This window comes from Mastigoproctus giganteus, chromosome 7 (assembly GCF_048544385.1).
Source record: "Mastigoproctus giganteus isolate SK-2022 chromosome 7, ASM4854438v1, whole genome shotgun sequence".
NCBI classification, from domain to species: Eukaryota; Metazoa; Arthropoda; class Arachnida; order Uropygi; family Thelyphonidae; genus Mastigoproctus; species Mastigoproctus giganteus.
Window position 1 is genome coordinate 85,076,746 of NC_143581.1, and position 25,848 is coordinate 85,102,593.

Sequence of the window (25,848 nt, forward strand, 5' to 3'; positions counted from 1 at the left end):
TTCTAAGATCCAAATATATGATATTAGTTATTCTTTGCATCCAGTTCCTTTGTGACTACATCATAGTATCCAATCAAATTGGTCAGACAAGCCTTCTCCTTAACAAACCCATGCTGTGTCCGAGCTGTAACTGAAGTCTTGTCTAGATGATCCTGCAGTGCTTTTTTAACCAGTGCCTCCATTAATTTTCCTGGAACAGAAGTTAAACTAACAGGTCTGTAATTATCCATCTCTCTCTTTGATCCTCCTTTGTGGATTGGGGTCACATTTGCATATCTCCAGTCCATAGGTACCTCCTCTGAGTCCAGGGAAGCTCTCATAATTATGGCTAAGGTTTGCTTACTTCCTTTGCTGCCGCCTCCTTTAATATAACTTCATAGATTCCATCTATCCCAGGTGCCTTTCTTAAGTTTTTCTCAACAATTTCTCCTTGACTTTCCTCTCAGTTATTACAAGATTATCTAGCTTACTGCCAGAGTTTAATACACCTCTGGCATTCCCCTCCCTGAATAACTCCTGATGTGTGAATGTAGATGTAAAATATTCATTTAGTTTGTTAGCTACCTGAACAGGATCATCAATACAAACAGTTGGTTTGATATTGATGGTTCAAACAGTTGAACCATCAATATCAAATGGACCAATCTGATTCATCCCCTTCCTTCCTTCCAGAGTTTACATAAATAAAGAATTCTTTGCTGTTTTTCTTTGCATCCTTTGCTTTAGATTTCTCGTAATCTGCCTTTGCCTTCCTAATCTCCTTCGTGACTTGGTTACAGTCCAACTTATATCTATCATAGGCTTCCATGTCACCCATTAATTTATATGTATCCTATGCATTTTTCTTCTCTGTCACATGTCTAATTAGTTCATCTGACATCCATTTAGGCCTAAATCTTGAACATCATTTCTTAGTTGGTATGAAGAGCCTAGTAGCTTCCAAGATTAATTCTTTGAATGCTTCCCATTTTGAATTTGCTGTTGGTAACATCATCAGTTGGTCCCACTGTACTGAATTTAAATACTGTCTCAGATCACTGTAGTCACCTTTACTAAAGCAAAAACCCTTCCCTTTACCCTTGATGGTAGTTACCTCTTTGAGTAAATCCCACTTCAGCACACTGTGATCACTGCCACCTAGTGGTTCCTTTATCTCCAGATTCTTAATGCATGAAGAATCACTATTGATAATCAGATCCAAGAGTATTACTCCCTCAAGTTGCCTCCTGAACATGCTGCTGTAGAAAACAATCATCCAGTAAATCCACAAAAGCCTGGTTAGTGTGTGTGAGTGACCAACCAACAAATTCCAGTCAATCTCTACTTCATAAATACTTATTACTTTTGCTTGAATGGCCATTGGACTCCGAGGCACTTGCTTCTCAATCTGGTTTTCCATTGGGCGCCTCCGTAACCAGGTGGGAAGGAGCAGCAGTGCATAGCACACACTTCTTGATTATACCGGGATTCGAGCCCGTCACCACCAAATACGGAGGATGCGGAAAGGTCAGGGAATGACCACCGCATATCCCCGAGCAATATGGCCTTAGTTGCTAATGCTCCTAAAAACCAAATAACAAACAAACTGGTTTTTCATCCGTATTATTAATAGCTGTTCCATCTTCAATATAGCACCTGAACACTGTTGATCTTAAGTGCGTTGATCCTTTGACATGTCCCTTAAAATAGTATTCACTGTTGAAGCAGCAAGACCTAATTCCGTGCAATAGATGACAAACTTTGTTCTGCTTCATACTTCTTAATTAATCATCTTCATTTCTAAATTAATTTTGTTTCATTTCCTAGCACTGCCAGCACTTGCACTTTCTGTTGGTCCCTTTCCCTTCACCACTGTAATAAATAAATAGGAATGAAGGGAAGATTTTGAAAATTTATTTGTTTTTTATATGATTGAAGATTTCGGTGAAGGGAAACTCTTTTCACCATAATACCATGACATGAAAGCCCACAGAATTCCAGTTATCGGGATTATTGCAAATGCCATAAGATCGAGTTGACTATCCATTTATAATAGATTGTGCTAACAGAAAAGCCCAATAAACTGGAAAATGCAAATTGTTTTTATTGTTTTATGGTTGTGTCTTCCAGAAATTTTCTTTAGAAAAATATCAACAAAGGCATTCAAAATTGATTCTTATAAAGGAACATATGATAACAATGAAAGTGTAGTGCAATTTCCATTATAAAATATGACCTTTTAAAGAGATAAATTGCTTAGTAATGTAGTGAAATTTTCAACTTCCAAGGACTTGGAACGAATTACAAAAAAAAAAAAAAAAAAAAAAAATCCTAATATGTTATTGGGTTCACATCACAATATTTTCACAATACAGTAAACCCCCACTATTTGTGGTATCTGTATTTGCGGTTTTGCGTATTCGCAGTCGCTAATTTAATATAAAATGAAACCTAAAAAAATGGCGGAATTTTAAAGCACCGTGAACATTTTCTGCCATAAAAAAACATGGGCGTGGCTAAAATTATCTTTCCCGGTCAAAACAGTGCTCAGTGGGTGGGGGGAGGGGGTGACAAAATCGCGAGTGTGGATGTTTCTCGCTAATCCTTGTTCGGTATGTGTTATGCACTTTTCATATGGAGGGTTTCATCATTTATTTTTAATTTATATGCTTATAAATTGAATAAAATTTCTTTTTGTAAATTGATATGCTTACAAAAGTGATAAATCTACCGTTTTGCAGTGTAAAACAAACTTTTTCGAGTGTGTGTGTGTTAACGGAAGAAAGTGATTTTATTGTGGACAAATTCTTTCTAACCCGTACAAAATATGACTACGAATAACAAGGGAAATGTGAAAATATCAAAGAAGGTGATGACATTAGCGAATAAAATTGAGTTATCAGGCAAAATTTCTAATGGTGAAAGTGTCTTCTTAGTGGCAAAACATTATAAAATCAATGAGTCAACGGTACGATCAATCAAGAAATCGGAAGAAAAAATCCGCTGTAGTGTCTGTGAAAATGCGCTAATTGTTCAAAAATTTGCTCTGTAACTCGTGATGTTAAATTATAAAAAATGGAAAAGGCTTTAAATCTGTGGACAGAAGACCGAACTCATAATAAAATTCCATTAAGTTCACTCGTCATTCGTGAAAAGGCAAAACTCCTTTATCAACACTTTAGCGAAACTGGTGATAGCACTTGCGGGATAAGTTTTTTAGCTAGCAAAGGCGCTGGTTTGAAAGATTTGTTTGAAATTTCTAATAAATATTACATTTAAAGTTAAATTGTTTCTTATTTTCATTTCGATGCCATATGCTTGCATTTCACTATGTACATAGTCATATTATGAGGGTACATATAATACATACATAGACAAAATTTTAGACTAGTTTTTCTTATATATTTCATACTTTGGAACGGAACTCCTTTATTACTTATGGGAACCATAACTCGGTATTCGCAGAATTTCTCAGGAACATAACCTCGCGAATAGCGGGGGTTTACTGTATCTCCATTTATCCCTACAGATGCAAAATGTGTTTCCATATTTTTTTCAGTTTGTATTGGCTGCCACAAACTTATGTAAAGTCGAATTTGCGTAAGTAGAGTATTATATAAGTCGGGGAGAGAAACAAGAAGAAATCACACAGGGCTCAGTTTGGTGAAAAGGGGGGGATGTGGCAGAACTTTGGTACCTGTTGTAGTGATCACTGGCTGCAAAACATTACCTGTGTATGGGGCAAGGCATTGTGTTGATGGAGAAACCACTTCATACTGGAAAGTCCTTGATGTTTCTCATGAATAGCATGGCGAAGTTTGACCCCGAGAACCTCAGAGTATGCTTCCTTATTCATAGTTGTTCCATGAGGCACAAAATGTGTAGCAAGAATGCGTTTTATGTCAAAAAACTCAGGAACCATTTGTTTGTCAGCTGAATGAGGAGAAGTTTGAAATTTCTTAGGTCTTGGTGAATCAGAATGCTTCCACTCACTCGACTGTTGTTTTTTTCTATGGATCATAGTGAAAAATCCAATTGTCATCACAAGTCACTATTTGATTTAATAAGTTTTGATCCTGTGTATCAAAATGATCAAGCATTTCTTTACTCAAGTCAGGCCTTTGCTGTTTTTGTTCTGGGGTCAAATTGTATGGAACTCAGTGAGCACAGATTTGTGATCTTTCATGATATTGTGAGCACTACCGTATGTAATGGACATTCTAACAGCTAATTCACCTCTCTTCATTCAAGATTTCCTGGGCTTCTGTGATTTGCTCAGGTGTTGAAGAGGAAGGCTGACCAGGTCTTGGGTCACCTGCAACAGACTCATGGTCTTCATTGAATCACTTGTGCCATTTAAATATAGTCATCCTATCAAAACACTCATACCCTATGCTTTATTCATCTCTTTAACTGTTTGTGATGCATTTAAGCCCTGTCTGACACAATAACAAATCGCATATCGCTGTTCAATCTGTATGTCCCACATGATATTTGCTTTAAAACGATTGTCAGTAACACAATGCTAAAAAAACTCTCTTCAGGCAAGACTAGCTCGACAAGTACACTGGCATGCATACACAGAATCTGCTTAGTAGCAATCTGGGAGAGTGCCACTAGTGGCAGCTATGGAAAGTTCTTGAGGTAAACAGAAAATCCTGCACCAGTCTGTGAACATCACCCCTCATATAAATGGTTGCCGCTGGATTGTTCAAGTTGTTGTTTTTTTCCTTGTGTTTCTCTTCTACTCATTCTTATTTTATATAGGGTGATTATAATTAAAATGCATTGGTTTGAAGACTTATTCATCAGTTTGATAGTTAAACTGCAATTGATTGTGGATCAATTGATCCAACAATCACCTCCCCCTTTCAACCAGTGAAAAGTGGTGGCGGTGGTTGATTGTTGGAACAATCTTCCATCTGTGTTCTGGATGTGGATAAATTCAAGGAAGAGCTATACACATCATTGGAGGGGATGGACAGGTGATGTGGGCTTTTGTTCTGTGACTGATGCTTTATAAGCACAATTTCTTGCATCACCATTAGCATTATAGGCATATGATGCAAGAAAGCAAGCTTTTATACCGTCAGCTAAAAAAAAAATAAAAAAAAAACCTTCCCATTTCACCCATCTATTCACTCCAGATGTTTGTCTAGTTCTGCCTTGAACTTATGTAAGTTGTTGACCTCTTCTACAAGATGGAGGTTTGTTCCAACTATCAACCACTGCTGGTTGATAGAACAAACCTCCACCACGCAGGTGCTTAGCCTCCAGACACTGCAATTTGCAGTACCTGAGCTTTCTTGGTAATGGCAACCCTTCTTTCCACTCACCAATCTTGTTGCCCTTCTCTGTACTCATTCCAGGAGTGCTACATCCTTCTTAAAATGAGGCCTTCAGACCTGCATGCAGTACTTAAGGTGTGGCCTGACCATTGCCTTGTACAACAGGACAATCGCCTCCTTATCCATGCTAGAAAAATTCCTGTATATTATTGATGTAGTAAGATACAGAGCGTCTACTTCTGAATTACTCCCAGCGCCACCAGTTTCAGACCTATAAACTAATGCGGCCATCAAAACTCAGTACTAACGTGCATGCTTATTGCTAATAAAGTTGTTACTGTCTTTGAAAAGATTAGCCTTCATTGAGGATAGTGAGTTCATTTTGCAGTTTTTTTAGTTACTATTATTATAATTATTTGTGTATTATTATTATTATTATTTTTTTTTTTTTTTGTGCTGACGTTATGAACAAGAAGAACTGCTCTCACGTAATAAATCTGGAGTGCAATTATACCGATTTCTGAAGGGACATTTAAGATAATTTATTTAAAGTTATTGATAGAACCAGGAAGTATTTAATGAAATGTAAAAAAAAAAAAAAAAAAAAACCCTACGGGATAGCTAATTAATAACTAATTCCAAACTTATTACATTATTTAATGAATAGTGTATTGATATTAATCGAAGTAATAGTTTATCAAATAATTAAATAATTAAAATTTAAAAATGTGAAGACATTAGCAATAGTAGTAATGGAGGCATGTGATGCAAGAAAGTAAGTGTATATAGCATCAGCAAAAAAAAAAAAAAAAAAAATTCAACATCCATTCCCTCTAAAAGTTTGTCAGTTCCTCCTTGAATTTCTTTAAGCTATCAACTTCTATAACGACAGGTAGGCATTTGTTCCAGCAATTAATCACTGGCTAATCCAAATTTCCAGACATCTATTCTACATCTGTCTTTTCTTAATTTGAATTTATGCCCCCTTAGGTTCGTAATCTGAACAAGTGGAAGGATCCCATCAGAATTCAGCGTGCTCAACCCATCCAACGCCTTATATACCTCATTCAGCTCACCTTGCAGGTGCCTAGTCTCCAGCTGCTGCAATTTGCAGAACTTCAGCTTTTCTTGGTAATAGGACCCCTTTGTTCCCCTAACCAATTCTGTTGCCCTTCTCAGTACACGATCAAACAACTCTGTATCCTTCCTAAAATGAGGCCTCCAGAACTGTACTCAGTACTCAAGGCATGGCCCCTGACCATTGTCTTATACAAAGGGGTTAACACCTCCTTTTCCCTACTGGCAAAAATTCCTGAATATCATTGACAATATCCCATGACCTGCTTTGGCAGCCTGTATGCATTGCTCAGAAAACTTCTTATCTGGCTGCACAATTACTCCCAGGTCTTTTTCATTTTCTACCACCCTAAGTGTAGTGCCACACATTTGGTATGTTTCTCTGGGGTTACTTCTACCCATATCCAGTACTTTGCATTTGTCAATGTTAAACTTCAGTTGCCACTTCTCAGCCCACTGCCCAACTTTTCAAGATCTTGTTGCAGCAGCGCACTGCCATTACTGTCATTAACAACCCTGCCTACCTTTGTATTATCTGCAAACTTCGACATTAATCCTGATATACCTTCATCAATATAATTGATAAATATGCAAAACAAGAGTGAGCACAACACCGAACCCTGCGGAATTCCACTAATAACATTAGTCTACGAAGAGCAGCGTCCATTGATTATCACTCTCTGTTTTCTCTTACTCAACCATCCTTTTATCCATTGTAGCAACTACCCTTAATACCATACTGCTCTAATTTGTACAGTAGTCTTCCATCTGCAACAGTGTCAAAAACTTTCCTGAAATCCAAGTATATGATATCAAAATTGAATATCATTGTGACAGTTGCCTTGGCAGAAATTCTGAAACAGCGAACGCACACACACACATTCTGTTCAAAATTTCATTTTAATAAGGTATCACTACCTGCTTTCACTATATTATGATTTACATGGGTTGGGAAGTTTACTCTTCTTTTCTATAATGTGCAGTTCTATAAATATGCTGCTCCTGCACATATGAATGTTTTTTTTTTTTTTTTTATTACCAACCCTGGTTTTGACTTCTTTTTTTTTTTTTTTTTTCTTTTCTTCTCGGTTACTGAATGGCTGAAAGCGGTTGGTAAGTATCACAGAGGTAAGCTACATGATATTTTAACAACCGAGAGAAAAGTGGAGGAAATATTGTTGAAGTTAAACACAAGGAAGGCACCTGGAGTAGCTGGGATGTATCCAGTTATATTAAAGGAGGCAGCAAAGGAAGTAAGCAAACCCTTAGCCATGATTATGAAAGCTTCCTTGTACTCTGGGGAGGTCCCCATGGACTGGAGATGTTGAAATGTGTCCCCAATTCACAATCGGATCAAAGTAATTACAGACCTGTTAGCTTGACTTCTGTTCCAGGGAAAATAATGGATTCACTGGTTAAGGAAGCGATGAAGCATCATCTAGATAAGAATGCAGTTATAGTTCAGACACAACATGGATTTGTTAAAGGGAAGTCTTGTCTGACAAATTTGATTGGATACTGTGATGTGGTGACAGAGGAATTGGATGCAAACAAAAATTTTGATATCATATACTTGGATTGGTTTAAATACTCTTCCAGGGAAAATATTGGGCTCGCTGGTTAAAGAAGCATTGCAAGAACTAGACAATACTGCAGTTATAGTTTAGACACAGCACGGGGTTGTTAATGGGAAGTCTTATTTGACCAATTTGAATGGATACTATGACATGGTCACAAAGCAACTGGATGCAAAAAATTATTTTGATACCATATACCTGGTTTCAGGAAAGTTTTTGATACTGTTGCACATGGAAGACTACCATACAAATTGCAGCAGTATGGCATTAAGGACAATTTGCTACAATGGATAAAGGGTGGGTTGAATGGGAGAACACAGAGGATTGTAATCAATGGACACTGCTCTTTGAGGACTAATGTTATTAGTGGGGGTCCTCTAGGGTTTGGTGTTGAGCCCATTGTTGTTTTCAATATTTGCAAATGATATTGATGAAGGTATATCAAGGATGCTGATGAAGGCATATCAGCATTGTTAATGATAGTAATGATAATACGCTACTGCAACAGGGTCTGGAAAAGTTGAGCAACCGAGTTTAACATTGACAAATGTAAAGTACTGCATATGGGTAGCAGTAACCCCAGAGTACTGTATCAACTGGGTGGCACTACATTCAGGGTAGAGGAAAATGAAAGGGATCTGGGGGTAATTGTGCAGTGAGATATGAAGTTTTCTGAACAGTGCAAAAAGGCTGCAAGAGTATCTCATGGTGTCTTGTCAATGATACTGCTCTAGGTTCAGGCCCAAATGGATGTCAGATGAACTAATGAGATTCGTGGCAGAAAAGAAAAATGCATGGGATGCACAAAAATTTTCAGGCAACACAGAAGCTTATGGTAGATACAAGCTAGTGTGTAATCAAGTTACAAAGGAGATTAGGCAAGCTAAGGCAGATTATGAAAAATATTTGGCAAAGGATGCAAATAAAAACAGCAAAGACTTCTTTACTTATATAAACTCTAAAAGGAAGAGGGTGAATCAGATTGATCCACTTGATATCAGTGGTTTGACTGTAGATGATCATTCTCAGTTAGCTGCCAAACTAAACTCATGTGCCGAGTATTTTGCACATGAGGAGAAAGCGGCCAGATGTTTATCAAACTCTAACAGGGAGTTAAATGATTTTGTAATAAGTGAGAGCAAAGTGTAGGAGAAATTGTTGAAGTTAAACAGAAGAAGGGCAAGATTTCGAAGAATCGAAGATTCCAATTGTTGTGTTTTTAATCAAGGGTGGACTGAAGACTATTTCTTCATTGAGTACGACGAAAAAGCAGTATGTTTGTTGGATCACTTTTTGAAGAGTATACTGTTGTTTGTCTTGACAAACAATAATGCAAAGAGTAGAAGATGTTGAAATTTAGAAAACAACACACTGAAAATGTATCCGTCAAAAAATTTATCTGCTTTAAGTGCCAGTTATCAAGTTGCACATTTGATCGCTTTTGAACGTAAACCGTTCAGTGATGGTAAATTTGTTAGACGTTTTTAAAAGCTATGGAAAAATATTTTTTCTGAGAAACAAGCAATGATACAAGACAAACAATTATGCAAAGAGTAGAAGATATTGGAAAGAACTTGTTCCAACAAATTTGGAAAGCATAAAACAAAGGAAATATTTTAGTGTATCGTTAGGTGATAATACTGGTGTAAAGGACACAGCCCAACTCCTTATCTTAATACGTGGAATTACTGTTAATTTAATTCCTCTGATTTGTATGGTGACATCAAATTGTTTCAGAATATGTTGTTATTATTTAAATCCCAAATTGAGCAAGAATCCATTTACTTCTATCGCTGAAAACTACAATTCCAGCTTGCAATTTGAACTTATTGATCTCAAAGCCAAAACATGGATCAAAAATAAGTAGATGGACTATGAAAATAAACTACTTGAATTCTACAGTTCTCTCTCATCTGAAGATTTTCCACTAATAAAAGAAAATTCCATGAAAATGGCTACTTTGTTTGGATCAACGTATGTTTTCGAGCATATTGTTTCACTCAAGTAATCAAATGAATATTTAAAAAGATAGTGAATAACAGATGAGCATCTTCATTCCGTATTGAGAATTGGCGTCACAAATTTTGAAACAAATTTTGAATAGTTATCTAAAAACATTTAACCTCAATCATCTCATTAAATGTTAAGTTTTGTACAGATATTTATTTATTCACCTTAACAAATTGTTATTGAAAAGCAGTGATCCTTTTCAGGCTGTAAATTTTTAAAAACTTTTGCTTTTAAATAAAAGTAAAAGTATTTTAAAAAAAGAAGGGAAAAAATACAGTATTTTTTTTTAAAAAAAAAGACAAAAGTTAAGTATTTAAAAAGCAAAAGCCATATTTTTTTAAATTTTAATAAAATCTAAAAAATAAATCACTGATATAGATTGTTGTACATAAAAGTGTTGGGAGTTTGCATTTTTTATATACAGCCTGAAAATAAAAAACTGTAACATGAAAACAGAAACTCCTTTTACATGTAACAAGATATGGAAAATGTAACAAACTGTTTTCTCAAATCATTCAGTGCGGCCCGCAAAACAAATCTAACTTTCAGTACAGCCCTTGTACCGGAAAAGGTTGGACACCACTGACCCACATGATTGGACACTCTGTATGTTACTACTTTGTGCCCTGAGTGTAGTACCACCCACTTGGTACATTAGTCTAGGTTTACTGCTACCTCTTTTCGATCTTCTTTTGCTCAAAATCTCTCTACCTCATTGTGTCAAATTCATCTGTTGTCTCTACCTTTCTCCCATCTCCACTAATCACTTGGAGCTCTTTGACTTCCTCTCTTTGCAACTTGATTTTCTCCAGTCCAACTTTCCTAACAGTGAGGTAATTTTCCTTGATGATTTTAATGTTCACAACTCCAGCTGGCTTCCTTTTTCTAGTCACACCTACCCAGTTGGTCGAGATGCCGATGCTTTTGCAATTACCAATGACCTTGCACAGGTTGTTCATTTACCTACAAGAATACTGGACAGTTCTAACCATACAGCCAACACGCTTGATCTTTTTCTCAGAAACAACCCTTCTAAGTACATGGTCGAAGTGAGTGGTCCTTTAGGCACCTTAGATCATAATTTGGTGATTATCTCTTCTCCAATGGAGCCTTTATCTCATGGCAATTCCCAACCTTGTGTTGTTTGGTATTACAAGAATGCAAAATGGGATGACCTGCGAGATTTCTTTTCTTCTTTTCCTTGGTCGGATCACTGTTGCAAAACTTTTGATGGCAAAGTTTGCTCAGATCGTGTCAGTGAAATTATTCTTCTAGGAATGGAATCCTTTATTCCACACTCCACTTTAAAATCTCGTCCTTTATCTAAACCTTGGTTTTTCCAATAAATGTGCTAAGGCTGTTCAAGAGAAGAAAGTTGCATATCGTAATTAACTTGTTTCCAATTCTTCAGTTTCATTTTCTGCCTACACCAAAGATCGCAACAATTGTAAAGCAGTTATTAATCAGTCCAAACTAGATTTTGAACAGGCTAAGAGTAGAAAACTTGCTTCTTGCCCTAATGGTAGCCGAGCATTCTGGTCTCTTGCCAAAGCTATTGGCTGCAAATTTTTCCCATCTCTGCTCCCACCTCTGTCAAAACCAGTTGGTTCTGTTGTCACTTCAGGCCAAGGATAAAGCTGACCTGCTAGCATCCCATTTTTCTTCCAACTCATGTTTAATGATCTTGGTGAAACATCTCCCACCATTCCCAACATGCTCCATTCAATGCCTCCTGAGGTCTTCCGTCAAAAGGATGTCAGAAGGATTTTAATGAATCTTGATGCTAAGAAAGCTCCAGGTCCTGATGATTTCTCCATTTGTTCTCAAAACCTGTGCTCCTGAACTTACTCCTGTTCTTTGCCACCTTTTTTCAATTTCTTATTCCAAAGGTGTTTTTCCTTCTGATGGGAAATTTGCTCATATCCAGCCAGTTTCTGAAAAGTGTGACAAAACCCTCGAATCAAATTATCGTCCCATTGCAATTACTTCTACTCTTTCTAAAGTAATGGAGAAATCAATTAACTGCCAACTCTTAAACTACCTAGAAACCTTCTGTCTGATCAAAGATCACCAGTATGGATTCCGTCAGTGTCGATCCACTGGTGATATTCTGGCTTATGTTACCCATTTATGCACAAATTCAGTGGAAAACTTTGGTGAAACACAAGCAGTTGCTCTTGACATCTCATAGGATTTCGATTGTGTTTGGCATAAAGGTCTTCTAAAAAAGCACCCATCTTATAGTTTGCTAACTGTTTTTTGTAATTGGTTATCCAGTTTTCTCTCTGATCGCTCACTGAGGGTGATGGTAGATGGCTCCGTCTTCTAACTTCTCCACTAATGCTGGTGTCCCCCAAGATTCAGTTCTTTTCCCCATTCCTTTCTTCTTGTATAGTAATGACCTTCTTCCGTTGACTGGAAATTCTATCCATAGTTTTGCCGATGATAGCGCATTACTTTCCATTTTGAGAAACCTTGTCCTGCTCAATCAACTTCAACTTTTCGAAAATCTGCTACCAACTCCTTAAATGTCGATTTTCAGGTAATTCTCCAGTGGGGCAAAGACAACTTAGTTGATTTCTACCTTTCTAAAACTCAGTCTTGTCTTATATCTCGCAAAAAGGATCCTTCTTCTCCTATGTTTATCTTTTGTGACACTCTAGTCAAAATGATATACAGTGAAACTTCTAACGGACACCTCTCTTTAACGGACATCTCTCTACAACGGACATTTTCAAATTCCCCAACTCACCTCCATTGGTTTTAACGTGTTTTCAGCTTCTGTCTAGCAGACATTCTCTGTAACGGACGTGGACAGGCAATCTACACTGTTTCGTTTAGATTAGCACTTAATTTGATCTCCCCATAACGGACTGCGGTAGAGCTCACGGCCCTTTTTCTAGGAACTTTTCTTCCACATATTGCCTCAATCTATTTTCTATTTCCGATTCTCTGAATTTTATCAAGGTTTACGTCGCGGTTGTAAACCCTTTTTCAAGAATTTTTAAGGCACGTGTAAAACTTCTGATGAATTCGGTGTGTGCAGGGGGCGGGGTGAATTTGTTCAGCCTTTCGTCTTTTGAGTTTCAGTTTTCAGTTTTTTTCAGTGTCGTGTGAAGTGCACAATGTCTTCTCGTAAACATTTAAGTTTAAAAGATAAAGTCGAACTCATTAATGCGTATGATCGGGAAAAAAAATAGTGTTCGCAATCTCGCTGCAAAAGTCAAAATCGGGAAGACGCAGGTAAGCGACATCCTAAAGAAAAAAAATGAACTGCTCGAACAGTTTTGGCAACACGGAAATGATCACGTTCAAAAATCATTCCCGAAAACTGTTGGACTTCAAATTGACAATGTTACGTATGAGTGGTTTTGTCGCGCACGTGCTAAAAAAATTCCCATTAATGGGCCTATTATTAGGGAAAAGGTTTGGAGGTTGCAAAACTATGGGAGTAAATGAATTCAAAGCTTCTGTGGGATGGCTAGACAAGTTCAAAACTCTGCATAAAATTTCTTGGAAAACCGTAAGTGGTGAAGGTGGATCTGTTGATACTGGGGTTGTAACAGAGTCGACTGTCAAATTGGAAGAGTTATGTCATGATTTTGAAGATAAGGATATTTACAACTGTGATGAAACAGGATTGGTTTTTTAAGTTCTTCCTGAAAAAACAATGAGTCTAAAAAATGAAAAGTGCCAGGGCGGAAAAATTTCTAAGGAACGCTTGACTGTACTATTGTATACAAATATGCTGGGAGACTTTGAACAACCTCTTGTTATAGGAAAACCACAAAATTCTCGTTGTTTCAAGGGCATAAAGTTGAATCTTTTGAATGTTGACTGGAAGTCTAATAAAAAAGCGTGGATGATACGAGATATCATGAGCGAATGGATAAGTCACTTTAACCAAAACATAAAAATTATTCTTTTCATGGATAATGCTGCATCTCACCCACACATTGAATTGTCCAACATTCAAATCGTTTTTCTGCCACCAAACACATCTGCAGAGTGTCAGCCCTTGGATCAAGGGATAATAAAAAATTTTAAACTTCACTGCAGAAAACGTGTTTTAAGACATCTCATTGCAAACATGAACGATGTAACACGTGCGAGTGACCTTGCAAAGAAAATCAGCATCCTAGATGCGATTCAATGGATTTCCTCTTCAGTAAACGCAATTAGAAAACAAACTGTCGGGAACTGTTTTGTAAAGTCTGGCTTCTCAAACGCAAAAATTAAAGTTGTGAACAGCAATGTGGTGCACCAAGAAGAACAAGAACTTCAACATCTATTGATAATGTATGATACTTCAGCTACAAGTGACCCTGGCTACAAAGATATAGACTCGAACCTCACTACAGAAGATGGTGCTCTAGATATCAATGACATTATCATCGATATTTTTCAAGAAGTTCCTCATGAGGATGAAGAAATGGAAGAAGGTCATTCTGTCGAAGAACATATTATCGACGAACCACCAATGAAAATAGAAGCGCTCGTACAAATCAATCGTTTAAAAAGGTTTTTCGCCGCTGAAGAAGATACTGAAGGACTTTTGATGGTTTCTTCACTCCAAACAAATGTTGACAACAAAATTATCAGCCGGAAGAAGGTGCAGAAGAAAATAAGTGATTACTGTATGTATTTTTCTTAAGATAAAGTCATAATATGCATAGCACAATTGTATGTATATTATTTACAAAAATATTGTGCAAAATCTGTATATAATTTAATTTAATTTTACATTAAACGTTTAACGATTTTTCTTTCTTTCTTTTTTTTTTTCTCCCTCAGACTTCTTGTTAGCGGACACTTCTCTCTAACGGACAGATTTTCATTCCCCATGGCTGTCCGTTAAAGGGAAGTTTCACTGTATCTCTTTTGGGGATTACCCTGACTTCTAATCTCTCTCTTGGCACAAGCACGTTACAAATATCGCTTCGTCTGCATCTAAAAAACTTGGTTTTCTCTTTTGCTCTCGGTGTTACTTTTCTTCGGAACTCTGTACAAATCGCAAATCTGCCCTATCATGGAATATTGTTCCCACTCTGGGGCGGTGCCTCCAAAACCTCTTTCAGGCTTCTAGATTCCATTCAGAAGAGGGCAGTTAGGTTAATTAATGACTCATCTCTAACAGTCTCTCTCCACTCACTGTCTCATAGACTTAGTTTCTGCTGCATGCCTTTTCTACAGATACTTTCATGGTCTCTGTTTCTCTGAATTGGCTTCTATAATTCCCGCTGTCTCTTTCAAAACAGTCCAAACACATGTCACCACCAGCCAACATCCATTTACTGTCCAACTTTAAACTCACAGAACCAACTTTTCATATTTCTCATTTATTCATTCAACTGCCGTTTTCTGGAACAAACTTCCTTCATACGTATTTCCTGAAAATTACAGTCTACAGAAGTTAGTCTAATGTCAACAAATGTCTTCTTTTATCTTCTCAACCTCCAACCCAAGCACAGTACTAAGTACTATAGGTTCTTATACCTCTCGTGTATGGGGTTTTCATAAAAAAAAAAAAAACCATGGGCAGTACTTCGCGTTTGTTGATGTTAAACTTCATTTGCCACCTCTCAGCTCATTTGCTCAACCTTTTTGGATCCTGTTGCAGTAGTTTACTATCATTACTTCATTAGCAACCCTGTATCAACCTTTGTATCATCTGCAAACTTAGATATCATCATCGGCCATTTTCAATCCACTGCAGGATGAAGGCCTCTCCAGCAACTTTCCAATTACTTCTGTTTTGTCTGTTTTGTGCAATGGCCATCCATTTCCTACCCACAAACTCATGAATTTAATCTATCCATCTCCGCCGTTGTCTTACAGGTTTTCTTCTAGCTCCTCTTGGGTACCATTTTGTTATTTTCTTAGTCCATCTGTCATCATGTCTTCGAGCTATGTGTCCTAAAGAACTAAAACTAAAGAACTAAAATGGTGCCCAACACCATTTTAGTTCTTTAGTTTTGATAAGAATGTCCTTTACTTGAGTTTGCTGCCTAATCCATGTGTTTCTCTTCTTATCTAACAGTTTTATTACCAGTATAATTGGTTCCATTCTTAGCTGTGTAGTTCTCAGCTTCTCTTCCATTGTTTTGGTGAGTGCCCAAGTTTCACCTCCATAAGTCATGGTGGGGAATATACATTGGTTCATTATTTTATGTTTCAGACAAACTGGTATATTGCTCTTCAGTATGTGACTATATTCCCTGAGTGCTATCCATCCAAAATTTATTCTTCTCTTGACTTCCAGCCATTTATGATTATTACAGCTAATAACTTGTCCCAGATAAGTATATGACTTCACCATTTCAATTACTGCTCCTTCAATCATTATTTCCCTTTCTGTGGCATATTTGTTCATCATTACTTTTGTTTTAGCCATATTCATCTTTAGTCCAAAATCATTACTAACTGTGCGTAACTGATTGAGATTTTCCTCTAATTCTTTGAGATCGTGGCTTATGACCACAATGTCATCTGCAAATTGTAAACGGTTTAGGTACTCTCCATTCACATTGACTCCTTTCTGCAACCAGTCTAATCTTCTGAAAGCTTCCTCAAGGGCAGCAGTAAACAGCTTCGGAGATATTGTGTCTCCTTTTCGAACTCCTTTCTCGATTTTAAATTTGCTACTATCCTTGTCTAGTCTAATAAAGGAGTTACCGCGTTCTCATATATTTTCTTCAAAATCATAATATATCGGTTATATTTGCCTTGTCTTTCCAGTTCTTGAAACATTGCCTTATGCTGTATGGAGTCAAATTACTTTTCATAATCCACAAATGCCAGGCATGATTGGTGTTCTATATTCATTTGCTTTCTCCATTAGCTGTGATATTACATGAAAATACATCTCAACTATGGATCATCTATGAAGGTGATCCATAGTTGAGAAACCTGTCCTAAAGCCAGCTTGCTCTTTCGGTTGATTCTCATCAAGTATTCTTTCTAATCTATTAGTAATGACCCTTGTGGACAACTAGTAGATGTGGGATAACCAGCTAATTGGTCTATAATTTTTGATTTATCTTCTTTCTTATGCAGCAAAACTATGATTGCATTATTCCACTGCTTAGGCGTCACACCTTTTCTAAAGCTTTTTGTGAAGTGCCTTCCAGTTTTTGTGTTATATCTCTTCCTCCCAATTTTAACAACTCTACAGTAATTTCATCTTCCCCCGGGGATTTCTGATTCTTCATTTTCTTCAACTCATGTTCTACCTCATTAGGAAAAATATCAGGTATGTCGTATGTGTTGCTAATTTGCGATCCATCTTCCCCACTGCTGGCATCATTCCCTTGCTCCTTGTATAATTCTCTATAGTAGTCTTCTACTATTTGAATTATGCCTTCTCTGCTATTTATAAGTAACCATCGCTATTCTTCAGTTTCAGTATTGTTTGTCTTTCTGTATTACTGCTCATGGCTGCTGATTTAAGTCCTTTGTTTTCCCTTAATGCTTGTTCTACTTTTCTTGTGTTAAATCTTCGTATGTCCTGTCTGAGTCTCTTCTCTAATTGCTTTGCATAACTCAGTATACTTAATTTTCTCCTTGTTAGTGTTTATCTTGCTCTCCATTTGTTGCCTTCGGTTCATCATAAGAGTTTCTTGACTTTTTTTTCTTCTTTTCATTTCTTTTTCCATATAGGTTTCTTGAGCTTTATCACATTCAGAAAGTTGTAATATTCCTCGTCGATATCTTGGTCCTGAGCAGTCTGCAGAAGCTCAAACTTGTTCTTAAGTTCCAGTATATACTGCTTTTTCTCCTCTTCTGTTATTTCAAAGACCTTTGTATTATTTACTTGAGCCACCTTTTTCATTTCCTTTCCTACATCTATATCAGGTGTGTGTCTTACCATTCTGTGATCACTTCCAACATTTACCTGATTCAGGACGGTAACATCATTCATGATATATCTTCTGTTAGTGAGGATGAGGTCGATTTCATTAGTTGTTAATCCATTTGGACTCTTCCATGTTCACTTTCTGTTCACCCTTTTCTTGAAAAAAGTGTTTATTACTGAGAATCCTTCAGATTCTGCAAATTCCACAAGTCTTTCACCTCTTTCATTTCTTTCACTTTTTTTAAATGTTTGCTTACTTTCTTTGCTGCTTCCTTTAATATAACTGGATAGATCTAATCCATCCCAGGTGCCTTTCTTATGTTCAATTTTAACAATTTCTTCTCCACTGTTAAAAAAAATATTTTAGCTCCCTGTCAGAGTTTGATAAGGTTCTGGCCTCCAACTCCCTACAGACATTCATGTGTGAATGTAGGTGCAAAATACTCATTCAGTTTATCAGCTGCCTCAGCTGGTTCATCTTGGCACCTCCGTAGCCAGGTGGGAAGGAGCAGCAGTGCGTAACACAAGCTTCTTGATTAGACCAGGGTTCGATCCCATCACTACCAAATATGGAGGATGCGGGAAGGTCAGGGAATGACCATCGCATATTCCTGGAGCAATATGGCCTTAGTTACTAATGCTCCTAAAAACCAAATAACAAATAAGAAATAGCAGGTTCATCAACAATCGATGGTTCAGTTGTTGATGCCACTATTACTAACACTAATAGTACTGGTTTACAGTGTATCTGGGGTTTGAGTAAAAGTATGTGGCAGTTATTTATGCATGTTTACTGATTACTAAACCAAAGTCTGTTTGTTTCTATCATGTAAAGATTTTTCACAATTCATTAACAAAATATTACCTAGGTATTATACGGAAATGTGTACATAACTATAGTTTCTGCAATGGTTTACAAGTTTTATACCCCTATATTCGTAATCAGATTGTGCATGTTTAACCCGTAACTACACACACTGCAAGGTCATACTGCAAGTCCGACCTTGACCCATGAAGGTAGACGGCCCCCCACTCCACTCTTCCGGCCTATCTGTGATTCCCAGAATTTTATTTTCCGAGTGGAGTCTGTGAGACTCCTGTGTGTAGTTACGGGTTAAACTTGTCTGAGCATGCGGTCACAGTACTCCTGTAAAAACCGTCGTGAGCTCTCATTGTGTGTTAGTTTTCTTTTAGTATGGCAACCAGAAAGCATATAAACAGTCCTGACATATTTTGTTACATATGTGGTTGTTTTGTTCCTGTAAAGCAGAGGCGAAATATTACAGATTTTGTAAAAAAAATCGTATTATGCATACTTTGACATAAAACTAGGCGATCAGAATAAACCATGGGCACTTCATAAAGTATGCCATACATATGTCGAACATCTTCGAAAATGGAGTCAAGGAAAAAAGGTGTGCTTTCCATTTGCTATTCCTATGGTGTGACTCAAGCCATTAAGCCATGCTGAATGTTACTTTTGTGTATATGACGTTAAAGGTTACAATTCAAAAAATAAAAAGGACATCAAATATCCAGATCTAACGTCAGCCATAAGACCGGTTCCGCATGGACCTGATCTGCCTGTAAAACCTCCACCAGAAACTTTGGAGTCCACATCTTCTTGCACTGAAGCAGAAGCTAAAGAGGTTAGTGAAGAGGAATGTTATCAACCAGAAAATATTTTAACGCCACAGCAATTCACACAAGTCGAACTGAAATATTTAGTAAAAGACTTACGTCTTCCAAAGTATGCTGCTGAAAGTCTGGGATCCAGACTTCAAGCGAAGAACTTACTTGCTCCAGGTACATCATTTTCCCAGTACAGAAATCGTGAAAGGAATTTATACATATTTTTCACAAGAACATCCTCTCACATATTGCAGTGATATTGCTGGTTTAATAAGTGCCTTAGAAGCTCCATCATATGTTCCTAATGAATGGGGACAATTTATAGAGTCTTCTAAGATAGTTTAAAAGGTGTTCTCTTGTATAATGGAGATAAGTATACATTTGTGCCAGTTGCTCATTCAGTCTACTTAAAAAAAACTTATGACAATCTAAAGTTGCTTCTGGAGAAAATTAAATATCAAGATCACGAGTGGCAATTATGTGGAGACTTAAAAGTGTTATGTATATTGTTGGGGCAATAGGGTGGGTACACTAAAATGCCATGTTTTATTTGTGAATGGGATAACAGAGCTAAAGCGCTGCATTGTACAAAGAAGCAATGGCCTTGGAGGCACAATCTTACACCGGGGTCAAAAAATATTGTGCACGAAAGTTTGGTGAAGCCAGATAAAATACTTTTACCTCCACTGCATATCAAGTTAGGCATAATGAAGCAATTTGTTAAAGCACTGAATAAGGATGGCAACTGGTTTAAGTACCTTTGCAGCAGATTTCCTGGTTTATCTGATGCAAAACTTGAGGGTATCTTCATCGGTCCCCAAATTAGAAGATTGGTTTTAGATGGTCAGTTTGAAACTACTATGACTGACATTGAAAGGGAAGCCTGGATTGCTTTTAAAAATGTAATAGAAAACTTTCTAGGAAATCATAAATCACAGGATTATGAGAAAATTGTTCAAAATATGCTCGAAAAGCTTTGCAATTTAGGTTGCAATATGAGCATCAAAATTCACTTTTTGCATGCCCACCTTAATTTTTCCCCCCGAAAATCTTGCACAGATGAGCAAAGAACAAGGGGAGAGATTCTATCAGGACAAAGGAAATGGAGCAGAGGTACCAGGGAAGGTGGAATACAAGCATGATGGCTGACTACTGCTGGTGTTTAAAAAGAGAGAAAAACTGTACATAAAAGAAAAACAATTAAACGTTCTTTTCAAACAAAGAGACGAAGGTCTGATTAATGAAAGTTTCAGAATTTTGATTAATACTTGTTAGTATTTTCTTATTTTTTGATATATGAAAATGTAATCCTATCAATTTGTCATTACTAAATACAATAAAGTTATATACTTTCATAAAAAAACAATACTTTTTTTATTTCTTAAATTGTTTAAATTTCTTTATTTCTTTCAATGGAAGGACCTATTGAAATTCAAACCCGTGAACAAACTTAAATTTGTAAGCTAGTGTAATTATTAATTTAGGTTATTGTATTTTCAGTTAATTTTATTGAATTCACGTGTTATAATATCAAATTTGGTAGTTAACCTCTGGCGTGATGGTGATGGTTATTTTAATTAGCTCTGGTACTGCATTAAAGATTGATTAATTAATCAATATATGTCAAACAGCCAACACTTCACAAAACTTGAGGCAGTTAGCCAAAAAAATTCATGCATACATACATCACTTATTTAATTAAATACTGTATTATCAGATGGCATTATTGTTACTATTTCTCTAGAATTTGTGAAATTGGTGGTGGGTATTTCACAGCATATTACAGTCGGCTCTTTATAGTGACCCTCTTTTTAACATCCCAACATGTTATAACGTCCTATGTGGTTGATCCTGGCCAATTTCTCATTAACCTAATGCTATTTTACATTCAGTATAACAACCTTGAAAATAAAAGGATTTCTCTATAACGACCATAAATTTCTACCTCTTAATCCGAATTTTCACTTTCTTATTATAGTATTTGCATATAAAAATGACAAAACGCTTCAAATATATTGAGTAATTGCAGACTGACCATGAGAAATCATAAGATTTCCCACACTTTTTTCTTGCAGTGCAGTAATCACATGAACATCGGCTTTAAGTCAATTACAGTGTATGTTTATTGGTATGGCTCCAAAAAAGCGGCTAGCTTTGCCTATCGCAGAAAATTAGAATTTTGCAAGCTGTAGATAATGGTGTGCATTCTAAGACTGACATCACCAAACAGTTCCACATTTGTAAGAGTACTCTGTTGACTATTCTGAAAGATTGGAAAAAGATTGAAAGTTTAGAGAAATCTGCTGCTTCACTGGGTAGAATTCAAGCACAAAGGGCAGAGTATCCGGATCTTGAAAATGTAATTTTACAATGGCTAATGATTATGTGTACAAAAAAAGTTCCTGTAGGTTGTAACCTTTTAAAAGCTAAGGCTGAATCGTTTGCACATTGAATGAATATTAAAGAATTTAAATGTTCAGATGGATGGTTTCAGAAATTTAAGACTAGTCATGGTCTGTCTTTCAAAAAAGTGTGTAGTGAAAGTGCAGCTGTGGACAGCGACGTACAAAGGAATGGAAGGAAAATCATTTAAAAAATCTTTTGCTGACATACGACCACAATGACTTCTTCAATGCTGATGAAACTGGACTCTTTATTTTAAATTGCTACTGAATAAAACACTTACATTTAAAGGCGAGAAATGTAGTGGCTGAAAAAAAGCCACACAACAGATTACCATTTTCCTATCAGCAAACATGACTGACACAGAGGAGCTTCCTCCTTTAATCATTTGGAAAGCCCACACGCCTCCATGCTTTAAAGGTTTGAAGATGTTACCAACTATGTATTGAGAAACCAAAAGGCATGGATGACATCAGAAATCTACAAAGAATGGATCAGAGACTTAGATCGCAGGATGAGTGAGAAGAATAGCAAAAATTTCCTGTTTGTGGATAACTGCACTCCTCATTGTCAAGTAACTGACCCATGAGCAATCAGTTCCACCAAATGTGTTGTCAGTTCTTCAGTCACTTGATCAAGGTGTAATCCAGTTTTTTTAGAAAACTACTGAAGAAAAGAAAGCTATTAAATAAAATTGAGTTATCTCTTGAAAGCAAAATTCAATACGAAATCAACATCCAATCAATATAGTTAAGCATGGAATGAAGCTGATGAAACATTGATCACCAACTGCTTCAAATATGCAGGATTTACTGCCTTGTATGTGCAATCTGTGAAGTTTTGCATGCTTCTTCCTCTATTAATTTAATACATATTATAAATAAGATTGTACTAGCATTGGCATTAGTAGAGGCATTTGATGCAAGAAAGCAAGCTTATGCAGCATCAGCCAAAAAAAAAATAAATAAATAAAAAATAACCACTTCCACTTCACCCCTCTGTTCGTTCGAAATACCTGTCCAGCTGAGCCTTAAACTTATTTAGGCTATCAACTTCCACGACAAGGGATGGAAGTCTGTTCCACCGACCAACCACCCGCTGGCTAAAGGCAAATTTCCGCACGTCTATCCTACATTGTATTAGATGAATTACATAAAATATTCAAGCTTTTACTTGTTTTGGTGGGGAATTTATGAACCATTGATATAATGTCCTTCCAATATAACAACCGTTTTTTCTTTCTTTCTCCTGATGGAAAAAGGAGGAGGAAACTAAGAGCAAGGAGGATTTCTCCTACTTGCTCTTAGTTTGGAGATACATTTGCGTTATATAAATCTTTGATTGTAATACCATGTTAGTAGATATAATGTGTTGTATAGCTGTGTATTTTGAATCAGTGTTCTGTTAAATTAAAGAAAATATTTTGGAAAATAATTTTTTGCATCTCTTTAAATTAAATATCAATTACCTTAGAATTTTAATATGAATAAAAGAAAAAAGGTTTGTGGTGTACCTAGTAAAGAATATAATTAATTATAGTTATCTACTTTTTTTTTCATAATATAAAGGATAACACTATCTTGTTTTTAGGTAACATATTCTGAACAAAAGCCACACAGAAAATGTGAGCCAAATGATATTATAACTACTTTGGAATCATGTCAGATAACTCTACCATTGTAAGTTGTTTATATGTATATATTTAAATTTTTTTTAAAAATACCATTAAATTTATTGTGATGTCTAAGGAAGAATGGAATAACCAGAATTCTCTGTAGTACTTACCCTTTAATGCAGAATTGATGGCATTCTTTAAAATATTAACAGATGACACAGTTAAAATAAGATGGGGAAAAAAAAAAAAAAAAAAAACACCAAAAGAATTTGCCCATTATTTGGGATGTTCTTTTAAATATATTTATGTTAGGCATTAAAAACATTGGTAGGTGAAATAGTTTTTGGGATAAACATCATCTGCTAATATGGGAATTAAATGAGGAATATTGAATTAAAAAAAGAAAAGAAAAAACATGAAAGTTTAAATAATAGAGGCATACTCAGTTTGAATAGTCCTGTGATCCCAAGAGATATAAATGAGGAAAAGAAATGCATTTGAGGCATTTCTTCCAATTCCGCAGGCACCTTGGAATGTGTCTGCAAAATTGGAAGTTAAGATATTGGAATGTTTTAAATGTCTGATCTGATCTCATCTCCCAGCTTTGCATCATCAAGAAATTGAGATTGATTTATATTATGAGTGTTAATAATGTGAATTAAGGATAACGAAGAAAGTCTATCAAGGGAATGTAATCTGTTACGAAGAGGAAGGAGAGGAGCTGTTAATCTAGTATTTCCCGGGTGCTACATGCTGTGCCATTTTTCAGAGAATCTATCATTCTTATGCAGTTTGACCACCTATTTACCCTGTCCTGTTGTTTTATGGTTTGTGACCAAGTTTCTCCAATTTTTTTTTTTTTTTTGCAGTAACTCGGTTTGCCTCCATCTTTTTCATTTTGTAAAAAAAAAAAAAATAAAAGTACATTAAAATTGAATTTAAAAAAATTTTTTTTTTTTTTTTTTTTTTCTAATTTCTGCTTATTTTCATTAAAGAATTGACAGTCAAGTGCGCTAGTGTATATTACAAAATAGAAATGTATCAGATGTGGTGTAAAACTCATTAAAATTGTCTTTCGGTAAGATGCCAAAGGAAAAAATTTCAGACGAGAGACACACAAAATTTTCCATATGTTGTAAACTCTGGAAAAGGCAACATGTTTGCCTCATGTAATGTATTTTAGATATGATATTTCAATTTCAAGCATAGGGAAACATGGTGTAATCTGATATTTGTAAAATTTAAGCAATCAGGGACAGCACTTCAGAGTAGAGAAGGAAATGAAAAAAACATCTCTTTGTCCATAGTGGTAACTTTTGCATAATGCTCCAGTTTGCACAGTAATCTTTTATGTGCAACTGTGTCCAAAAGCTTTCCTGACATCGAAGTATATGATATCAAAATAATTATTTTTTTCATCCAGTTCCTTTGTCACTACATCATACTATCCAATCAGATTGGTCAGACAAGACTTCCCCTTAACAAACCCCTGCTGTGACTGAAGTCTAAGTGTGACTTTAATCAATGATTCCATTATTTTACCTGGAAGAGAATTTAAACTAATAGGTTAACAGGTTAATTATTCATGTCACCCTTTGATCCTCCTTTGTTAATTGGAGATACATTTGCATATCTCCAGTCCACAGGGAACACCGTGGAATCCAAAGATGCTCTTATAATTATCCTTTGCTGCCTCTCTTAATATAATGGATAGATTCCATCCACACAGGCGGATGGAATATATCCATTATATTAAGGTTTAATTAAATTGTTTCACTTCAAAATTTCTCTTATACTTTCCTCTCATTTATCAGAAAATCATGCAGCATTTACCCCATGTTTTAATTCCCCCCCCACCCATCTTTTCTGTATACATTCTAATCCCCATATTTTAATTCTGCATCCCTTATATCTGAGCACCACCACATCTGAGATATCTGCACAATGTCTACATTTGATGACTTCACCATCATTTCAATTTCATCAAATTTATTTACCATACCCCTAGTATTGGTGTTATGCAAGTTTACATGCAACTGTCCTTGCTCTTAGTTATCCTAACACAGCCCATGTATTTCCTCATTCCTTGATGACCCACAGCAGGCCTTGAAATCTCTGGTATCTTTCTTTCCTGACTGCTGCATATTCCAATAGAAGCAATTCCAGAATCACTTTCACTACTGCCTGTGGCTATTGTTAATCCATGTATTCCCCAAGCTAGCAGTTTTCTGACCCACCTGACACTGTCTTTATGACAGTTAGGATTAACAATGGTAAATGCAGGATATTGCATATGGATAGTAATCTCAGAGTAATATAACAGTTGGTCATTATCACCCCTGACCCAGAGGAGAATGAGAAAGACCTAGTGGTAATGGTAGTTCTCTGAGCAGTGCATATTTGATATCCAAC

The 25,848-nt window shown here is 36.2% G+C and overlaps 1 protein-coding gene across 1 annotated transcript in view; it reads left to right on the top strand.

The window, feature by feature from the left end:
• LOC150083040 (nucleolar protein 11) overlaps positions 1-25,848 on the top strand; it is a 290,218-nt gene that overhangs the window by 156,147 nt on the left and 108,223 nt on the right. Inside the window, exon 9 of the mRNA XM_090376991.1 lies at positions 23,412-23,500. Coding sequence (XP_090233117.1) covers positions 23,412-23,500 — 89 coding nt within the window. The remainder of the gene's footprint in view (positions 1-23,411; positions 23,501-25,848) is intronic.